Source organism: Podarcis bocagei (assembly GCF_964188305.1).
Source record: "Podarcis bocagei genome assembly, chromosome: 15".
Lineage (NCBI taxonomy): Eukaryota > Metazoa > Chordata > Lepidosauria > Squamata > Lacertidae > Podarcis > Podarcis bocagei.
This window is the reverse complement of record NC_138141.1, coordinates 36,548,956-36,563,725: the sequence shown is the minus strand read 5'-3', so window position 1 is coordinate 36,563,725 and position 14,770 is coordinate 36,548,956. Positions and strand designations below refer to the sequence as shown.

Here is a 14,770-nt window from a genome sequence, read left to right as displayed (position 1 = left end):
GCCTGGATAAACAGGAATGTTTGAAAGCTCCTCCTGAAACTCAGTGAAAGAGACAGACACAACTCACCAGCAGAGGGGGGGGAGGGCATTCCACAAATGGGGAACTGCCTCTGAAAAGGCACTGCTACGTTATGGGTCCATGCCAACTGGGCAGCCCCTAGTGGTGGCATCACCACATAGGGCTCAACTCTCTATCATAGGGTATGAGATGGTTGATGTTGGAGAAGGTGCTCATTTGGGTCCTTGTGTTCCAAGCCATTTGGGGGTTTGTATGCTAATAGGTGTAACTCTACCTGGGCACCAAATGACAAAGCACTAATTTTAAAATAGTATATTAATAGAGTTTCAAACTATATTGAAGAAAGGAACATTATATCAGCTGTAGAACATGTGCCTTGAATGCAGAAGGTCCAAGTTTCAATACAGTGGTACCTCGGGTTAAGTACTTAATTCGTTCCGGAGGTCCGTTCTTAACCTGAAACTGTTCTTAACCTGAAGCACCACTTTAGCTAATGGGGCCTCCCGCTGCCGCCGCACCGCCAGAGCACAATTTCTGTACTCATCCTGAAGCAAAGTTCTTAACCCGAGGTAATATTTCTGGGTTAGCGGAGTCTGTAACCTGAAGCGTATGTAACCTGAGGTACCACTGTACTTGGCATCTCACACCAAAAGGATCTTGGGTAGCAAGAGCTGGCAAATACCTCTCCCTAAGACTTAGGTTTCTCAAACATGAATCCTAATATTGATGTAAAAGTTTTGATGTCTAAGTTTTCACTGTGTGTGTGTGTGTGTGTGCGCGCGCGCATGCAAGTGTGCAGTGCAGACTTTTGCTCCTTGTATTTGTGCATTCCAAACTCCTGCATGGCTCCCTGAACTGTTTGGGCAGTCTTCATCCCATCTTGGAAAGGAGGTTATAAAACATCAGAGCAAATGCAAAACTGCCAGAGCCAGGTCCCATTTCCACTATCAAATGAAAAGGTCTAACTCAGCTATCAGTGCTAGAAAGCAGAAAACGGTCGTCCAACCACACTGAAGCCATTTGTATGATTCATGGACATGTCCTCCTACCATAGTGAGAAACAGATGACGGTTATTATTTCTTTTTAATGTCATCTGTCACTCCCAGGAGAGAGAGAAATGAGCCTGGCTCATATGAGAGCAGATCTTTCTGCAAGTCAACCACCAGGGGCTTGACCCATCTCTCCATTTCACGGCTAACAGTCTGGTCTCGTTACAGAACTTCACCTCTTGCAGATAGGCAGGTGCTAGGACCTTCTGTTATCCCTTTAGGTCAGAAGGGATCCCTTTTGTGTTTTCCTAGGGAGGGGCAGTCCTGCTATGTGTTCAGGGGGGTAGACCATTTCCCCCTTGGTCAAAGTAAAGGGAGATCAGCATTCAACCCCAAGGAATGCATTGCTTGTCTTGCAACAATCATTTATTATTTCTGTGTCTTGGTTAACTTGCACAGCTTAAGCATAGCAGTAAACACAGAAAACTGCCATATACCAAGTCAGGCTGTTCGTTACTCCAGCTCAGTATTCTTGACATTGGCTGGCAGCACATCTCCAGGGATTCAGACAATCTGAACATGTGTAGAGGGCAACCAAGATGATCAAGGATCTGGAAACCAAGCCCTATGAGGAATGGTTGAAGGAGCTGGCTTTGTTTAGCCTGGAAAAGAGGAGACTGAGAGGAGATAAGATAGCCATCTTTGTTGGAAATGTAAAGAGGTAGATGGTACATTTTATCACATGTGGTGGCAATGCAAAGTTATAAAGAATTTTTGGGAAATGATATATAATGAATTGGAAAGAAATGCTTAAAATAACTTTTGTTAAAAAGCCAGAAGCCTTTTTATTAGGAATAACAGGAAGGGAAATACCCCCAAATTATAAAAATCTATTTATGTATGCAGTCATGGCCACATGAATATTGATAGCCCAATGCTGGAAAGAGGGGAAAATTCCCATGAAAAAAGATTGGCAAATTAAGTTGATGGAATATGCAGAGATGGCAAAATTAACAGGAAGACTCAGAAATCAGGAGAATAACAAATTTAAAAATGAATGGGAAATTTTTATTGCGTATATGTCAAAGCATTGTATACAAGTTGATACATCAGCAGGATTCTAAAAACATTTGCAGTATTGCGTGGACAGGCGGAGTCCCCAGATCCCGCGCGGTCCCCCCCGTCATGTGAAATAACGACTCATGACAACGTGCTATAGGATTAAGTTGGCCACAACTTTATTAAATTTCAAATGTGGGTAGACCTTGGCTCAGGCATTGGGCGTTCTCCCTCCCCAGTCCCCAGCCGGGGACTTAGGGAGCATCAGGGTTATCCAGTGTGTGTGTGGGGGGGGGGAATGGGCCGGCTCTGGAGAACATATGTTCAAGCAGAGATAGCCGCCCCCGTTACGCCGCCGCCGCAGGGGAGAGCAATGACGACCTTTCGGCGTACGGTCAAAGCCTCACTTCAGAAACCCCTTTAACGGGGAACCCAGGTATCGCCGCCGCAAAGAGGAAGATGGACTAAAGGATTCCGCCCAAGGCCTGATACCGCCAAAGTTGTGACTTTTGCTACGGGAAAGGCGAAACCTGCCAATGCAGGGAAATTCCTTTCCGGCCCTTTAACAGCGACCTTAACGTAGCAACGCCCGCATACCTGTGAAGAAAAGTTAACCTGCAAAACCTGTGAAGAAAAGTTAACCTGCAAATAAGACATTAACTGAGGGTGGATAGGGTGGGAGAAGCTCTGGAGCCAAGTGAGGATTCCCAGGTAAGATCCTCCCTCTATTGTGTGGGCAGGTAATCCCTCCCCTACCTGGCCTGGTCTCCTTGGCAACACTTCCCCCAGGTGGGATTGGACAACTGACTGAGGTAGGCAGAGACCTCCAGGTATCCCACCTGAGGGAAGCCAAACCAAGCCTATGCTGTTGGAGCCGCTCCAGATCTAGGGGCTGCGCGCGTCCACGCAAAGGGCACCCCCCATTTTAAGCGTGGAGCAGTCATTATGATGCTAGATAAGAATTATATATATGCAGATGGAAAATAAGACTTGGACATGCTTGAAACCAAAAATAATGGAACCATGGAGATGATAGAGGGAAGTCACAGGACTGGAAAAATCCCACATTGTGATATTGTATTGATGTTTATTTTATATGATGTTTGTTATGGAAAAAGCTAGTCTTTTTTTTATATAAAAAAATAAGATAGCCATCTTCAAATATCTGAAGGGCTGTCACATGGCAGAGGGAAGAAGCTTGTTTTCTCCTGCTCTGGAGGGTAACACTCAAAGTACAGTGGTACCTAGGGTTACATACGCTTCAGGTTACAGAACCACTAACCCAGAAATAGTGTTTCAGGTTAAGAACTTTGCTTCAGGATGAGAACAGAAAAGGTGCTCCGGCAGCACAGCGGCAGCAGGAGGCCCCATTAGCTAAAGTGGTGCTTCAGGTTAAGAACAGTTTCAGGTTAAGAACGGACCTCCGGAACGAATTAAGTACTTAACCTGAGGTACCACTGTAATGACTTCAAGTTACAAGAAAGGAGATTTGGACAAACATCAGGAAGAACTTTCTGACAGGAAGAGCTGCTGGGACAGTAGAATGGACTCACTCAGGAGGCTGTGGAATCTCCTTCCTTGAGGGTTTTTAAGCAGCAAACTCTGCTTATGGCCATTTGTCATGGGTGCTTTAGATGAGATTCCTGCATTGCAGGAGGTTGGAATAGATGGCACTTGGGGTCCCTTCCAACTCTCCAGTTCTGTGCTTCTATACAGTGGTGCCCCGCAAGACGAATGCCTCACAAGACGGAAAACTCGTTAGACGAAAGAGTTTTCCGTTTTGGAGGTGCTTCGCAAAACGAATTTCCTATGGGCTTGCTTCGCAAGACGACAATGTCTTGCGAGTTCCTGCTGGTTTTTTTTCCTCCCCCCCCCCTTTTCTAAGCCGCTAAGCCGCTTATCAGCTGATCCGATCAGCAGACAAGCCGCTAAAAGCCGCTAATAGCGCTAATCCGCTAATCCGTCAATGGGCTTGCTTCGCAAGACAAAAAAACCACTAGACGAAGAGAATCACAGAACGGATTCTTTTTGCCTTGCGAGGCACCACTGTACGTCTATGACTTTCCCAATCCTACCTGAAGATTAGGGATGGGAGATGCCATGTGATAAAATTTGGGGCCATATTCTGGCATGCAGGTATTTCCCATGAATTTCACTGGTAAAACGTGGAGGAACACAATCATCCATGTGTATACAGGGTGATGACATGTCTAGTGACATCCACTGTTGTGTCGCATGCCACACCCACTGGTAGGAATTAAACTTAGTGGGCATGGTGGTATATTGATTTTTTAAACAAAAAACTAAACACAGTTCTGTAATGCAACAGGTGTAAAAGGAATATTGTTAAATGAGAGGGGAAGTGCTGCCATTACAACCAGCAAAACTAACACAGCCATTCCCATTTTTGACTGCAGCATTAGTGTAACGTATAAACTCAGCTCAGCAGCATAGCTATGGTTTATTAGCTTTAGCTGTGGTAAGGGGGACGTGGGTGGCGCTGTGGGTTAAACCACAGAGCCTATGGCTTGCTGATCGGAAGGTCGACGGTTTGAATACCCGTGACGGGGTGAGCTCCCGTTGCTCAGTTCCTGCTCCTGCCCACCTAGCAGTTCGAAAGCACGTCAAAGTGTGAGTAGATAAATAGGTACCGCTCCGGCGGGAAGGTAAACGGCGTTTCCGTGCGCTGCTCTGGTTCGCCAGAAGTGGCTTAGTCATGCTGGCCACATGACCCGGAAGCTGTACGCCGGCTCCCTCGGCCAATAAAGCGAGATGAGCACCGCAACCCCAGAGTCGGCCATGACTGGACCTATGGTCAGGGGTCCCTTTACCCCTTTACCAGGGGTATATAAGCTTGGTTGCTCATTAACCATGGTTTGTGGTTGGTTTATAAACCACAGGTAATGTTAACCACAGCTTACTGTTGTGTGTGAACCCACAGTCATATTGCCATTTCAAAAGAAGTATCAGACTTTCAAGGGCAAGCTATACACTTAACGTAATGTATAGATTGCTGCTTGCAGAGTGGATGCCAGGATGTTCATTTAGTCTACAGTCAAGGTACCATCATTGAAAAGATCCTGGACCCTCTCAGGATGACCTTAAAAGCAGCCATGGCTGTTTGCTGCTTGCAGTTCTAACCGGAATATTGTTTTTCTCTTCTTACTCATGACCTGCCAATTTTCATGCCATCAGCTGCTTTACCACAGAATACTAATCACCAACTGAGGAAGGTGGGGGGAAGCATTTTTCTGTAAGCAAGCAAGTTGGCTTGATTCCCCCCCCCACTGCTGCCCCCCCCAAAGCACAACCCTGATTGTTAGGCAGTTCACTGACATGATGCTACTAAAAATAACAGCAAACAGTTGCAGTGCACGGTCCATCTTTAATCCTATGTCTTCCGTGATGCTCACCTGGCTGGCCTGTTGAGTTGTAAGCTAGGTAATTTGCAGCTTCATTTTTCTCTATTGTACTTCCTTCTAGAATGAATATAAAAGCAGTGTTACTCATGACAACCACCGTTCATAAAACGGAGTTGTGGGTTATTTTAAAATCCTGTGTTTGGCTACCTCTTGTGGGTATTTCGGGAACAGCTTGCTCATTCTTATTTTTTTCTCTGAAATATGCAGCCTTTACCAAGCAGCTGCACAGTTGCAGGATTTGACCTCTACATTGCTTAAGATTGTGGGGGTTTTTCTCTCTCTCCCCAGACTGAGGATCTGTAATACTTTTGCTTAATAGAATTTATAGAAAAAGGTTTTCTTGGGAAGCCACTGCAAATTCATAGAAAAATGTTTTCTTGGGGAAACCACTGCAAATTCTCAGTGAAAGGTGGTGGACTTTCCTTCATTGGAGGCTTTTAAACAGAGGTTGGGTGGCCATCTGTCAGGAGTTCTTTAGCTGTGATCCTTCCATTGCAAGGGGTTGGACTAAATGAACATTAGGTTACTTTCCAACTCTACAATTCTATGCTTGTATAGTGTGCTTATAAGAAAAATTGCTCAGCTCAGGATGATGCCCCCCCCCCCGAACAAAGCAGCTAGAAACTGCCATTCTGATGAGAAAATTTGACTATACAGTGGTGCCTCGCAAGACGAAAAGAATCCGTTCTGTGATTCTCTTCGTCTAGCGGTTTTTTCGTCTTGCGAAGCAAGCCCATTGAAGCATTAGCGGATTAGCGCTATTAGCGCTTTTAGTGGCTTTTAGTGGCTTATCTGCTGATCGGATCAGCTGATAAGCGGCTTAGTGGCTTAGGAAAAGGGGGGGAAGGGGAAAAAAACCCAGCAGGAACTCGCAAGACATTGTCCTCTTGCGAAGCAAGCCCATAGGAAATTCGTTTTGCGAAGCACCTCCAAAATGGAAAACTCTTTCGTCTAGCGAGTTTTCCGTCTTGCGAGGCATTCGTCTTGCGGGGCACCACTGTATATATAACCCTACCAGACTGTAGTTCATAGTTGAGTGCAGAGTTAAATTATGGAACTTCCTCCCATAGCAGGCTGTATTATCACCAATTTAGATGGCATTAGTAGATTAGACAAATTTATGGTTGAAAAGGCTATCTGTGGATGTTTGTCGTGTGCTTGGAGGCAGTAATGCTTCTCTATACCAATTACTTGAAAAGAGCAGGAGGCAAAAGAGCTCTTGTGATCAGATCCTGCTTGCAGGCTTCCTATAGGTACATCTGGTTGGCCACTGCAAGAACAGCATGTTGGAGTAGTTGGGCCATTGGCCCAATCCTGCAGGTTCTTCTTATGACTGAAAAAATTGCTCACATTTTTTTAATGTGTTTGATGATGCACACAAAAGGAAGAACATTCCAGGTCTACTCCCAGACATCTCCAGCTTGGGTTGGATGAGTTGGAAGCATTTATGCTTGAGAATCTGCAAGAGATTTTGCCAGTTAAAGTGGGCTTTTCTGCACTAGATAGGCTTCAAGGGGGGTTGGGGTAGATGACAGCACCCCAGGGCCACCAAACACATTCTTCGTTTTAAGATGCAGATAGGTAGCCGTGTTGGTCTGCCATAGTCAAAATAAAAAAATTCCTTCCAGTAGCACCTTAAAGACCAACTAAGTTAGTCCTTGGTATGAGCTTTCGTGTGCATGCACACTTCTTCAGATACACTGAATCTGAAGAAGAAGTGTATCTGAAGAAGTGTGCATGCACACGAAAGCTCATACCAAGAACTAACTTAGTTGGTCTTTAAGGTGCTACTGGAAGGAATTTTTTTATTTATTCGTTTTAAGATTTCACCACCTTCCACAAGCACTGTGATTAGGGGGTTCTTGGTTAAGGTGAGAACATTCTACCCTAGCCCTGTGCATTGTGATCAGATTTGATACCTGTCCTGTGTTCTACCTATGCGTTATTTTAATTAATAATTGCAACATATTTGAGACTGTCTGTCTGGCCTTCTGAAACAATGGTTTGAGCAGTAGATTGCTACAAAATAATTCAGGATAACCTGGTCCACTCTTTAGTGATTTGTAGTTGCTTGACCTGATCTGAACAGGGCAGGAATCATCCCAAATTGCCCTGATTGAATTCAGGATTTGACCAAATCCTGTGCACAGCCCTATGAGACCATGAACCATTGTCATGCCTCTCTCTTGCCTGAACGGGGGGTGGAGATGGAAAGGAGCACGTGTATAAACCTTTTACTTTTGTGCAGTAACCTACATTCCATGTTAGAAGTGGGTCTTGAGACCCTCAAAATAAAATCCTAGCAGAATTGGTGAAGCAGCAAGGAATTTATTGAATACGAAACATTCTTGCAAAAGCGGGTGTCCAAAGGAGGCACTGAGCCTCTTGGGCTTGCTGATCAGAAAGTCGGCGGTTTGAATCCCCACAATGGGGTGAGCTCCCGTTGCTCGGTCCCAGCTCCTGCCAACCTAGCAGTTCAATAGCATGCCAGTGCAAGTAGATAAATAGGTACCACTCCGGCGGGAAGGTAAACCGTGTTTCCGTGCACTGCTCTGATTTCGGTGTTCCGCTGCACCAGAAGTAACTTAGTCATGCTGGCCACATGACCTGGAAAAACTGTCTGCAGACAAACATCAGCTCCCTCGGCTTGTAAAGCAAGATGAGCGTCGCAACTCCAGAGTCGCCTGCGACTGGACTTAACAGTCAGGGGTCCTTTACCTTTACCTTTACCTTTTAAGCTTATATTCCCTATACCTGGAGTGCAGGTTCCCTCCCTTGTCTCCCCATTGGCTGGGTACTGCAAGGTTTACAGTCTATCACAACTGCCTAATTATCCTATTAACATTTCCCTTATTTGATTCTTTATTTCTATGCATTTACATAGTGGCTTAAGTGACAGAGGCACATCCTGACCACTAACAGGTGTAAGCGAGTTCTATAGCTGCTGAAGCTTACAATAAACTGTCTTTCAGCCACAAACTGTCCCATTTATGAGCATCCTAACCACAAGCAGTCAATATCTGAGTCAATCTGGACTGCTGACACTTGTCTACTTATTGCAACCACATTCTGACTACAAGCTCTAAATATCCCTAGTTGCCTGGACTGCTGACAGTTGACCAACTGTTTCATTTGTATGTGAAAAAGCAACACCCTCATTTCTCACAGTCATCAGAAAGTTGAGAGTCACATCTTTTATGCCACCGTTTGCCTGTTGCCTGCCTGTTATTGGCACATAACTCCAGGAAGCCTGGCCACAAGATAACGTGGCCCTCAAACTTTGGCATGGATTTTTTTTTGGGGGGAGTAGTTATTCTGATTCAAATATGAAAGGTAATGTGTAGTGTGTGAACGACAATTCAAACTAAGTTCTCATTGACTTCCCACAGTTTGACATGCAGCGGATAACTCTGGAGGAGCTGAAACATATACTGTACCATGCGTTCCAGGACCACTTAACAATGAAAGATATTGAAAACATCATCATCAATGAGGAAGAGAGCTTAAATGAGAACTCTGGCAACTGTCAAACAGAATTTGAAGGTGAGGTTCTCTTGCATATCTCAGGCAGAACAGTTTGTTCAGACCACTCACCAAGGCAACTTAAGTCAACTGTGTGGCAGTCTAAAGGTATTCTTGCATAGGGACATGCCCATCTACTGCCCCAGAAAAACCAGGAAGTCCTGTTTCCCTCCACAAGAACATGGCAGCCATTTTGGGTGACTTGCTCTTGCATGATTTTGGGCCAAGATCTCTCACTGCAATCTCGAGTTGAATTTTGGGTACACAATTTCACATGGGTCATGTGCTGGAGTGTCGACCCAGAAGGCGTCTTCCCAGATTTGGGCCACATTGTATTGGAGGGTACGTAGAGATGCATCCAGATTTCAGATCCTAAATTTCCAGGATTTGTTTCTGAAGTGAAGGTCCTGGACTCACATGGTTAAAGGCTTTGTAATTATGGGTTGCATCCAACCCTAGTCATAGAGTGGGCCCATTGAAATTAATGGACATGACTGCTACCGTAGGCCCATTAATTTCAGTGGGCCTACTCTGGGTTGTAACCAACACAATTCCAACCAAAGTAATTAAAATGGACGGCTGGGCTACATTTTGTATGCTGTGTACTGTGTATCAATAATGATCAAATTGATAAGTACCGTACTTTTCCGTGTATTGGACGAGGTTTTTAGACTCAAAACTCATGTCTAAAAACTGGGGTCATCCAATACACGGATAGTGGCATGGGTGGGGGGGAAGAAGAAGAAGAAGAGTTTGGATTTGATTTCCCGCTTTATCACTACCCAAAGGAGTCTCAAAGCGGCTAACATTCTCCTTTCCCTTCCTCCCCCACAACAAACACTCTGTAAGGTGAGTGGGGCTGAGAGACTTCAGAGAAGTGTGACTGGCCCAAGGTCACCCAGCAGCTGCATGTGGAGGAGCGGAGACTCGAATCCGGTTCACCAGATTACGAGTCTACCACTCTTAACCACTACACCACACTGACTGGTTGGCGGGTGAATGGCTTCCCCCAATGCTGCAGCAAGCAAGGAGCAATTTGGGGGCACTGGCTAGGGGCCCACAGCTTCTCACGATGCCGCTGTGCACAGGGTGCAATCTGGGAATTCTGGCTGGCAGCACACAGCTTCCCCTGAAGCCGCAGCAAGCGGGGAGTGATATGGGGCGCTCACTGGCAGGAGGGCAACTTCCCCCGATCCCGCTGTGCATGGGAAGCAGTCCCTGGATCGTTTCCTGAACACTGCGGCATCAGGGGAAGTTGCCCTCCAACCAACCAGCCGATGCCGCTACACAGAGGAAATGATCTAGGGGGTGTTTCCTGCTCACAGCTGCGTAGGTGGAGAGGCTCAACAACTTTGGGCCATCTCCCCTCATTTTCTTAATACTGAGTCCCCCCAAATGGGGGGGTGTCTTATACATGGGGGCGTCTTATAGACGGAAAAATACGGTAACTTTAAAACGAAAAGGTCATTATGCTCTCTCTCTCTTTCTCTCCTAGTGCATTCTCAAAAACAAAACCGACAGACTTGTGTACGGAAAAGCTTAATATGCGCTTTTGCTATGGCCTTTATTATCAGTGTCATGTTGATTGCAGCCAACCAGATCCTCCGAAGTGGCATGGAGTAGCCATATAACACTGTGAAACAAAAAAAAACGATCCACGCATGCGCATGCTGTCCGGTGAACTTTCTCCCTGATCAACTTTAAAAACAAATGGGAAAAAAGGAGGAGAGATCGCATGGGTGACGGAATGGCGGATGGATAAGGACAGACGGTTCGATAGAGAACCCCAGGCCAGCAGCGTACCTGTAAATCAACTATATCCTCTTGGCAGGGGCATAAAAGGGCTGTCTTAATGCTTTAATGGTTTTTGTTTCCTAACGCAATAAAAAAACAACCCAGAAGAGCCCTGAATTTTTATTTTTTATTTTTTGGCGTGGTGGCAGGAGATCGGAATGAGGATTCACATTCACCCAGCGGTATTTTGTGGCCACCCAGAAAATGCGACACCAACTGGAGACAGTTTTGCCGCTAGCTATCTTACAGAAACTCTGAAGCATATCTATATCTATATCTATATCTATATATTTCTAATGGTTCAGCTTTCCCAGGAAATTGAAATCTATACCACCATAGTAAGCTTAAAAACCATCCATTTTTGCTTCTCTTCGTCTGACTTCAATGGTTCTGTTTAACCCCGCTGGCATTGCAGGGGATTGTACAGGGACAATCAAACGCATAATTAACGAATTATGCAGTCCGGAGGATTTTGTTCATTTGTTAAATATAAGACCGTGGCCCACCACCATTTTGCTTCTTTTAAAAATTATTATTGCACTCCCCGTGTCCACTGCCCGTTCTTTTTTTCATCAGGGGTTTTTTAAAATCAGATGCATCACCTTGGAGATTTAAGGCCAATGCAAAGTCTTCCTACCACATTTTGAAACAGTGCTGTGATAGGCGCCTACTTCATAAATGGCTTCATATTTAATGTACAGTCAGTCTGTTGACCTTCCTCTAGTCCGTCTTATTCAAATGTTTCTGAACCTAGTCACCATTTGCTCCTGTTTTACAATGCCAATCCATAACTAGAGGAAATACATTTAAAAAAATATAGAGAGAAGAACAAATGATTTGGGGAGCGCAATAGCAGGCTCTTTAGGGTCTAAAACCCCATAATGGTTTGTCAGGGGGTTTATTGATCAGAACCTGGTAGTCTGATATATGACAGTCCAGCATCCTGTTCTCTCAGGGGCTGGCTAGATGCTTGTGAGAAATCTGAAAGTAGGACATGAATGCCACACATCTCTGTCCACCTGTGTTTTCCAGGAACTGATATTCAGTAGGACAAGCTCAATGGCAGTGGCATAGCCGTCATGGCTGGAAGCCATTGACAGCCTGGTTTTATAGCTGTCGAAAGGTTTCTTCCAAAGTCTGGTTGAGGCTTTATAAGGAGATGAAATGTCCACTCAATAGGATAAAACTGGGAAATGAAGGCCATTGTGGACGTACATTTCCTTTTGAGAAGCTGCAGTCGTAGCCAATGAGTTTTGCCCAGCTGTTCAGTTCAGTAGTCTGAAACCCATTGACCTGGGAGTAAGTCTAACTGGTTTCCAAAATCCATGGAGGGAGAGGGCTAGAGATGGCCACCAGCCATGATGGCTGTGCCCTGCTTCCACCGTCAGGGAAACTATGGCTCTGAATATCAGTTGTTGGAAACCACAAGAAGGGAGCGTGCTCATGAGTCCTACCTGAGGGATTCCCACGGGCACCTGGTAGGACACTGTGAGAGCAAGATGCCAGGCTGGGTGGACCGTGGGCCTGATCCAGATTCTTATGTTCTTCTGAACCATGCCAGGAGCTGAATGAACCCATTGACAGGAGCAACTTTCATTTCTGCAGAACAGGTATTGCTCCAAAGTGGTGACAAAGATGGAGTTTCAAACCACTTCTGATACCTAGGTGTCTGTTGAGTAGTACAATGATATACCAGGTTTACTGGGAGTAAGCCTGACTGAAAGATTTCAGTCGTCTTCTTTTTTTACTTAGCATCCCCAATAAAAACATAAAAACTATTAGGTATATATATAAAAATGTAAACATATGGATATTATACAACTAATTATACTTATATTGACAAAATGCCTCCTTTTCAGGCAGTCAATGCACCTGTGCAAATGTAGCCATTTAAGGCGTGATATGAATGGCTAAAACATACCCCCCAAAAAAATTGGTATTAGTCAATCATAGTAGCAAATGGGAATGGTTTTAAGGAGCAAAATTATTAGCAACAGTAGAAAGAAATGTGTGTGAATGACCCTCCTCCACATTGGCCATAGTTTTGTCCTCACTGGGAATATTAGAAAACCTTTCTCGTTACATTCTGTGTGCATTGTGATCAGATTTGATCATAACACAGTTTTTGCATGGAGTTTAGTAATTTTACACCTCCTCCCCTAAACAACAACAACCCAGTTTGATGTCAAAACACAGTCCGACACCAATGTAATAGTAAATTTATAAAACCTAAACTGAGACAAAGATATTCATTCACTTTTCCTGCCCTAGCTGTTCCATTATGTGGTTAAATCCAATTATCATTGCTCAAACCCTGATCCTGCACAGGTGTGGGAAAAAAGGTTGCAAAACCAATTCATTCTTGCTTGGCCAAACTAGTCTAGAGTTGAGCCTCACTGCTGCAGAAGTATCACAGTGCTATTGGGAGAAGTTATAGTTCAGTGGTAGGCAATATCATTTGCATATACAGGTAAGCAGAGCTAGGAAGGATCTACATCCAAGACCCTGAACAGTTATAGGCCTGTGTAGACTCCAGAAGATGGAGGAAGGGAGAGAGGGATGGGCCAACCAAGGGTCTAGATCAGTTTCAAGAGCTTGCATTCAGCATATCACCTGCTTAAAATTTAATTGCACCCTAGGTTACTATTGATGAGGTTTTTTGGGGAGGGGGGTGGAGTAGAAATGTCTAATCACAGCCAGCTTATCTCATGTTCAGCAACGTCCCTAGAAAGATATTTTGTCAGACGTGGAAACATGGGCAGGCCCAGTGTACCCTTCGTCTTAAGCACATTGTAAGTGTTTCTATTTATTATAGAAGATAGTTTCTTAGAGTATAGTTATGTCGCCGGGTCAGGTTGTTCTGGTTTATTCTAAGAATTATAAAGATTTTGTATTAGAACTGGAGGGGGGGGGGAATGGTTTGTTACCCCATTAAAGCCTTTGCCCTATTCTCACAACTGAAGATTGCATTGTATGCATGGTGGGGTCAGGGAGAGTCATGCTGCCCCCTCAAATTCCACTCATTTAGCTGAAGACCTGAATTCAGCCTGTATTTCTGTATAATAGGGCTGTGCACAGCCATCCCAACTCAGAGACTTCCATCCCCAAATCAATTCAGAGGTGTGTGTCATGTTTAGTTACGGTTTGTAAAAATCCTAACTAAACATACAGTCAGGTGCTGGGGAAGGAAAGGCTCCTTTCTCCACTTTCCTGATTGAGAGCAAAGGGACAGGGTGCTTTCCTCCCCCAAAAGCACCCCACAGGATTGAATCCTCTGCTCCACTGCTGTTCCCTGAAGGGAAGGCACTTGCGAACAACAGAGCCCTGCAATATAGCCTGTCTTTCTTCCCTCCTCACCTTGCCTCTCCTATCTGCCTGACACCCACACCCACTGACATCTCCAGACCACCCTGTGCAACCAGCCCTCACCTGAGTCAGTTCAATTTGGTTTGGGCTTCAAACCAAAGCTGCTGCACAGCCCTACTGTGGCAGATTGACAGGCAGGTTTTCCAATTACATGCAGGTCTTTGGCTGAATGTGAAAAAGATTTGGACCTCGGACAGCAAAGACCACCTCTCCCATTGAACGTGTGAAAAGGGCTCTCGTCCATTTTCATTCCTTCGATTCCAGCAATGTTCGTTTCCTCCTATGTTGACAAAACGTTATTTCAAACAAAAGTGCAGGGAAGGTGGGAATGGTGGCAAATAAACCTTGGTACAGATAAAATCAAAGGAATAAATTTTGAAATAATGACCCCTTGCATGCTACCTTTTTTAAGAAAAGAACTTATTTTAATATATACACACATTATATATTATTGCACTGTACAAAGTATATAAAGGGAAGAAACTGCCATATATCCTGCCTATTTAACCAAACAGCACTGTAAATATCTTATCTGTATAAAAAAAAGTCTAATTTTAATCACTTATGCAATAGTAATAAAGTTGCTTTCTTCTTTTGA

The 14,770-nt window shown here is 44.6% G+C and overlaps 1 protein-coding gene across 4 annotated transcripts in view; it reads left to right on the top strand.

Annotated features, from left to right (window-relative positions):
- The window catches only part of CALN1 (calneuron 1), a 151,778-nt gene extending 137,008 nt beyond the window's left edge, over positions 1-14,770 (top strand). For all 4 annotated transcript variants that reach the window (XM_081173197.1, XM_081173199.1, XM_081173200.1 and 1 more), the window contains 2 exons: positions 8,880-9,033; positions 10,508-14,770. In XM_081173197.1, coding sequence (XP_081029323.1) covers positions 8,880-9,033; positions 10,508-10,635 — 282 coding nt within the window. In that variant the 3' untranslated portion in view covers positions 10,636-14,770. The remainder of the gene's footprint in view (positions 1-8,879; positions 9,034-10,507) is intronic.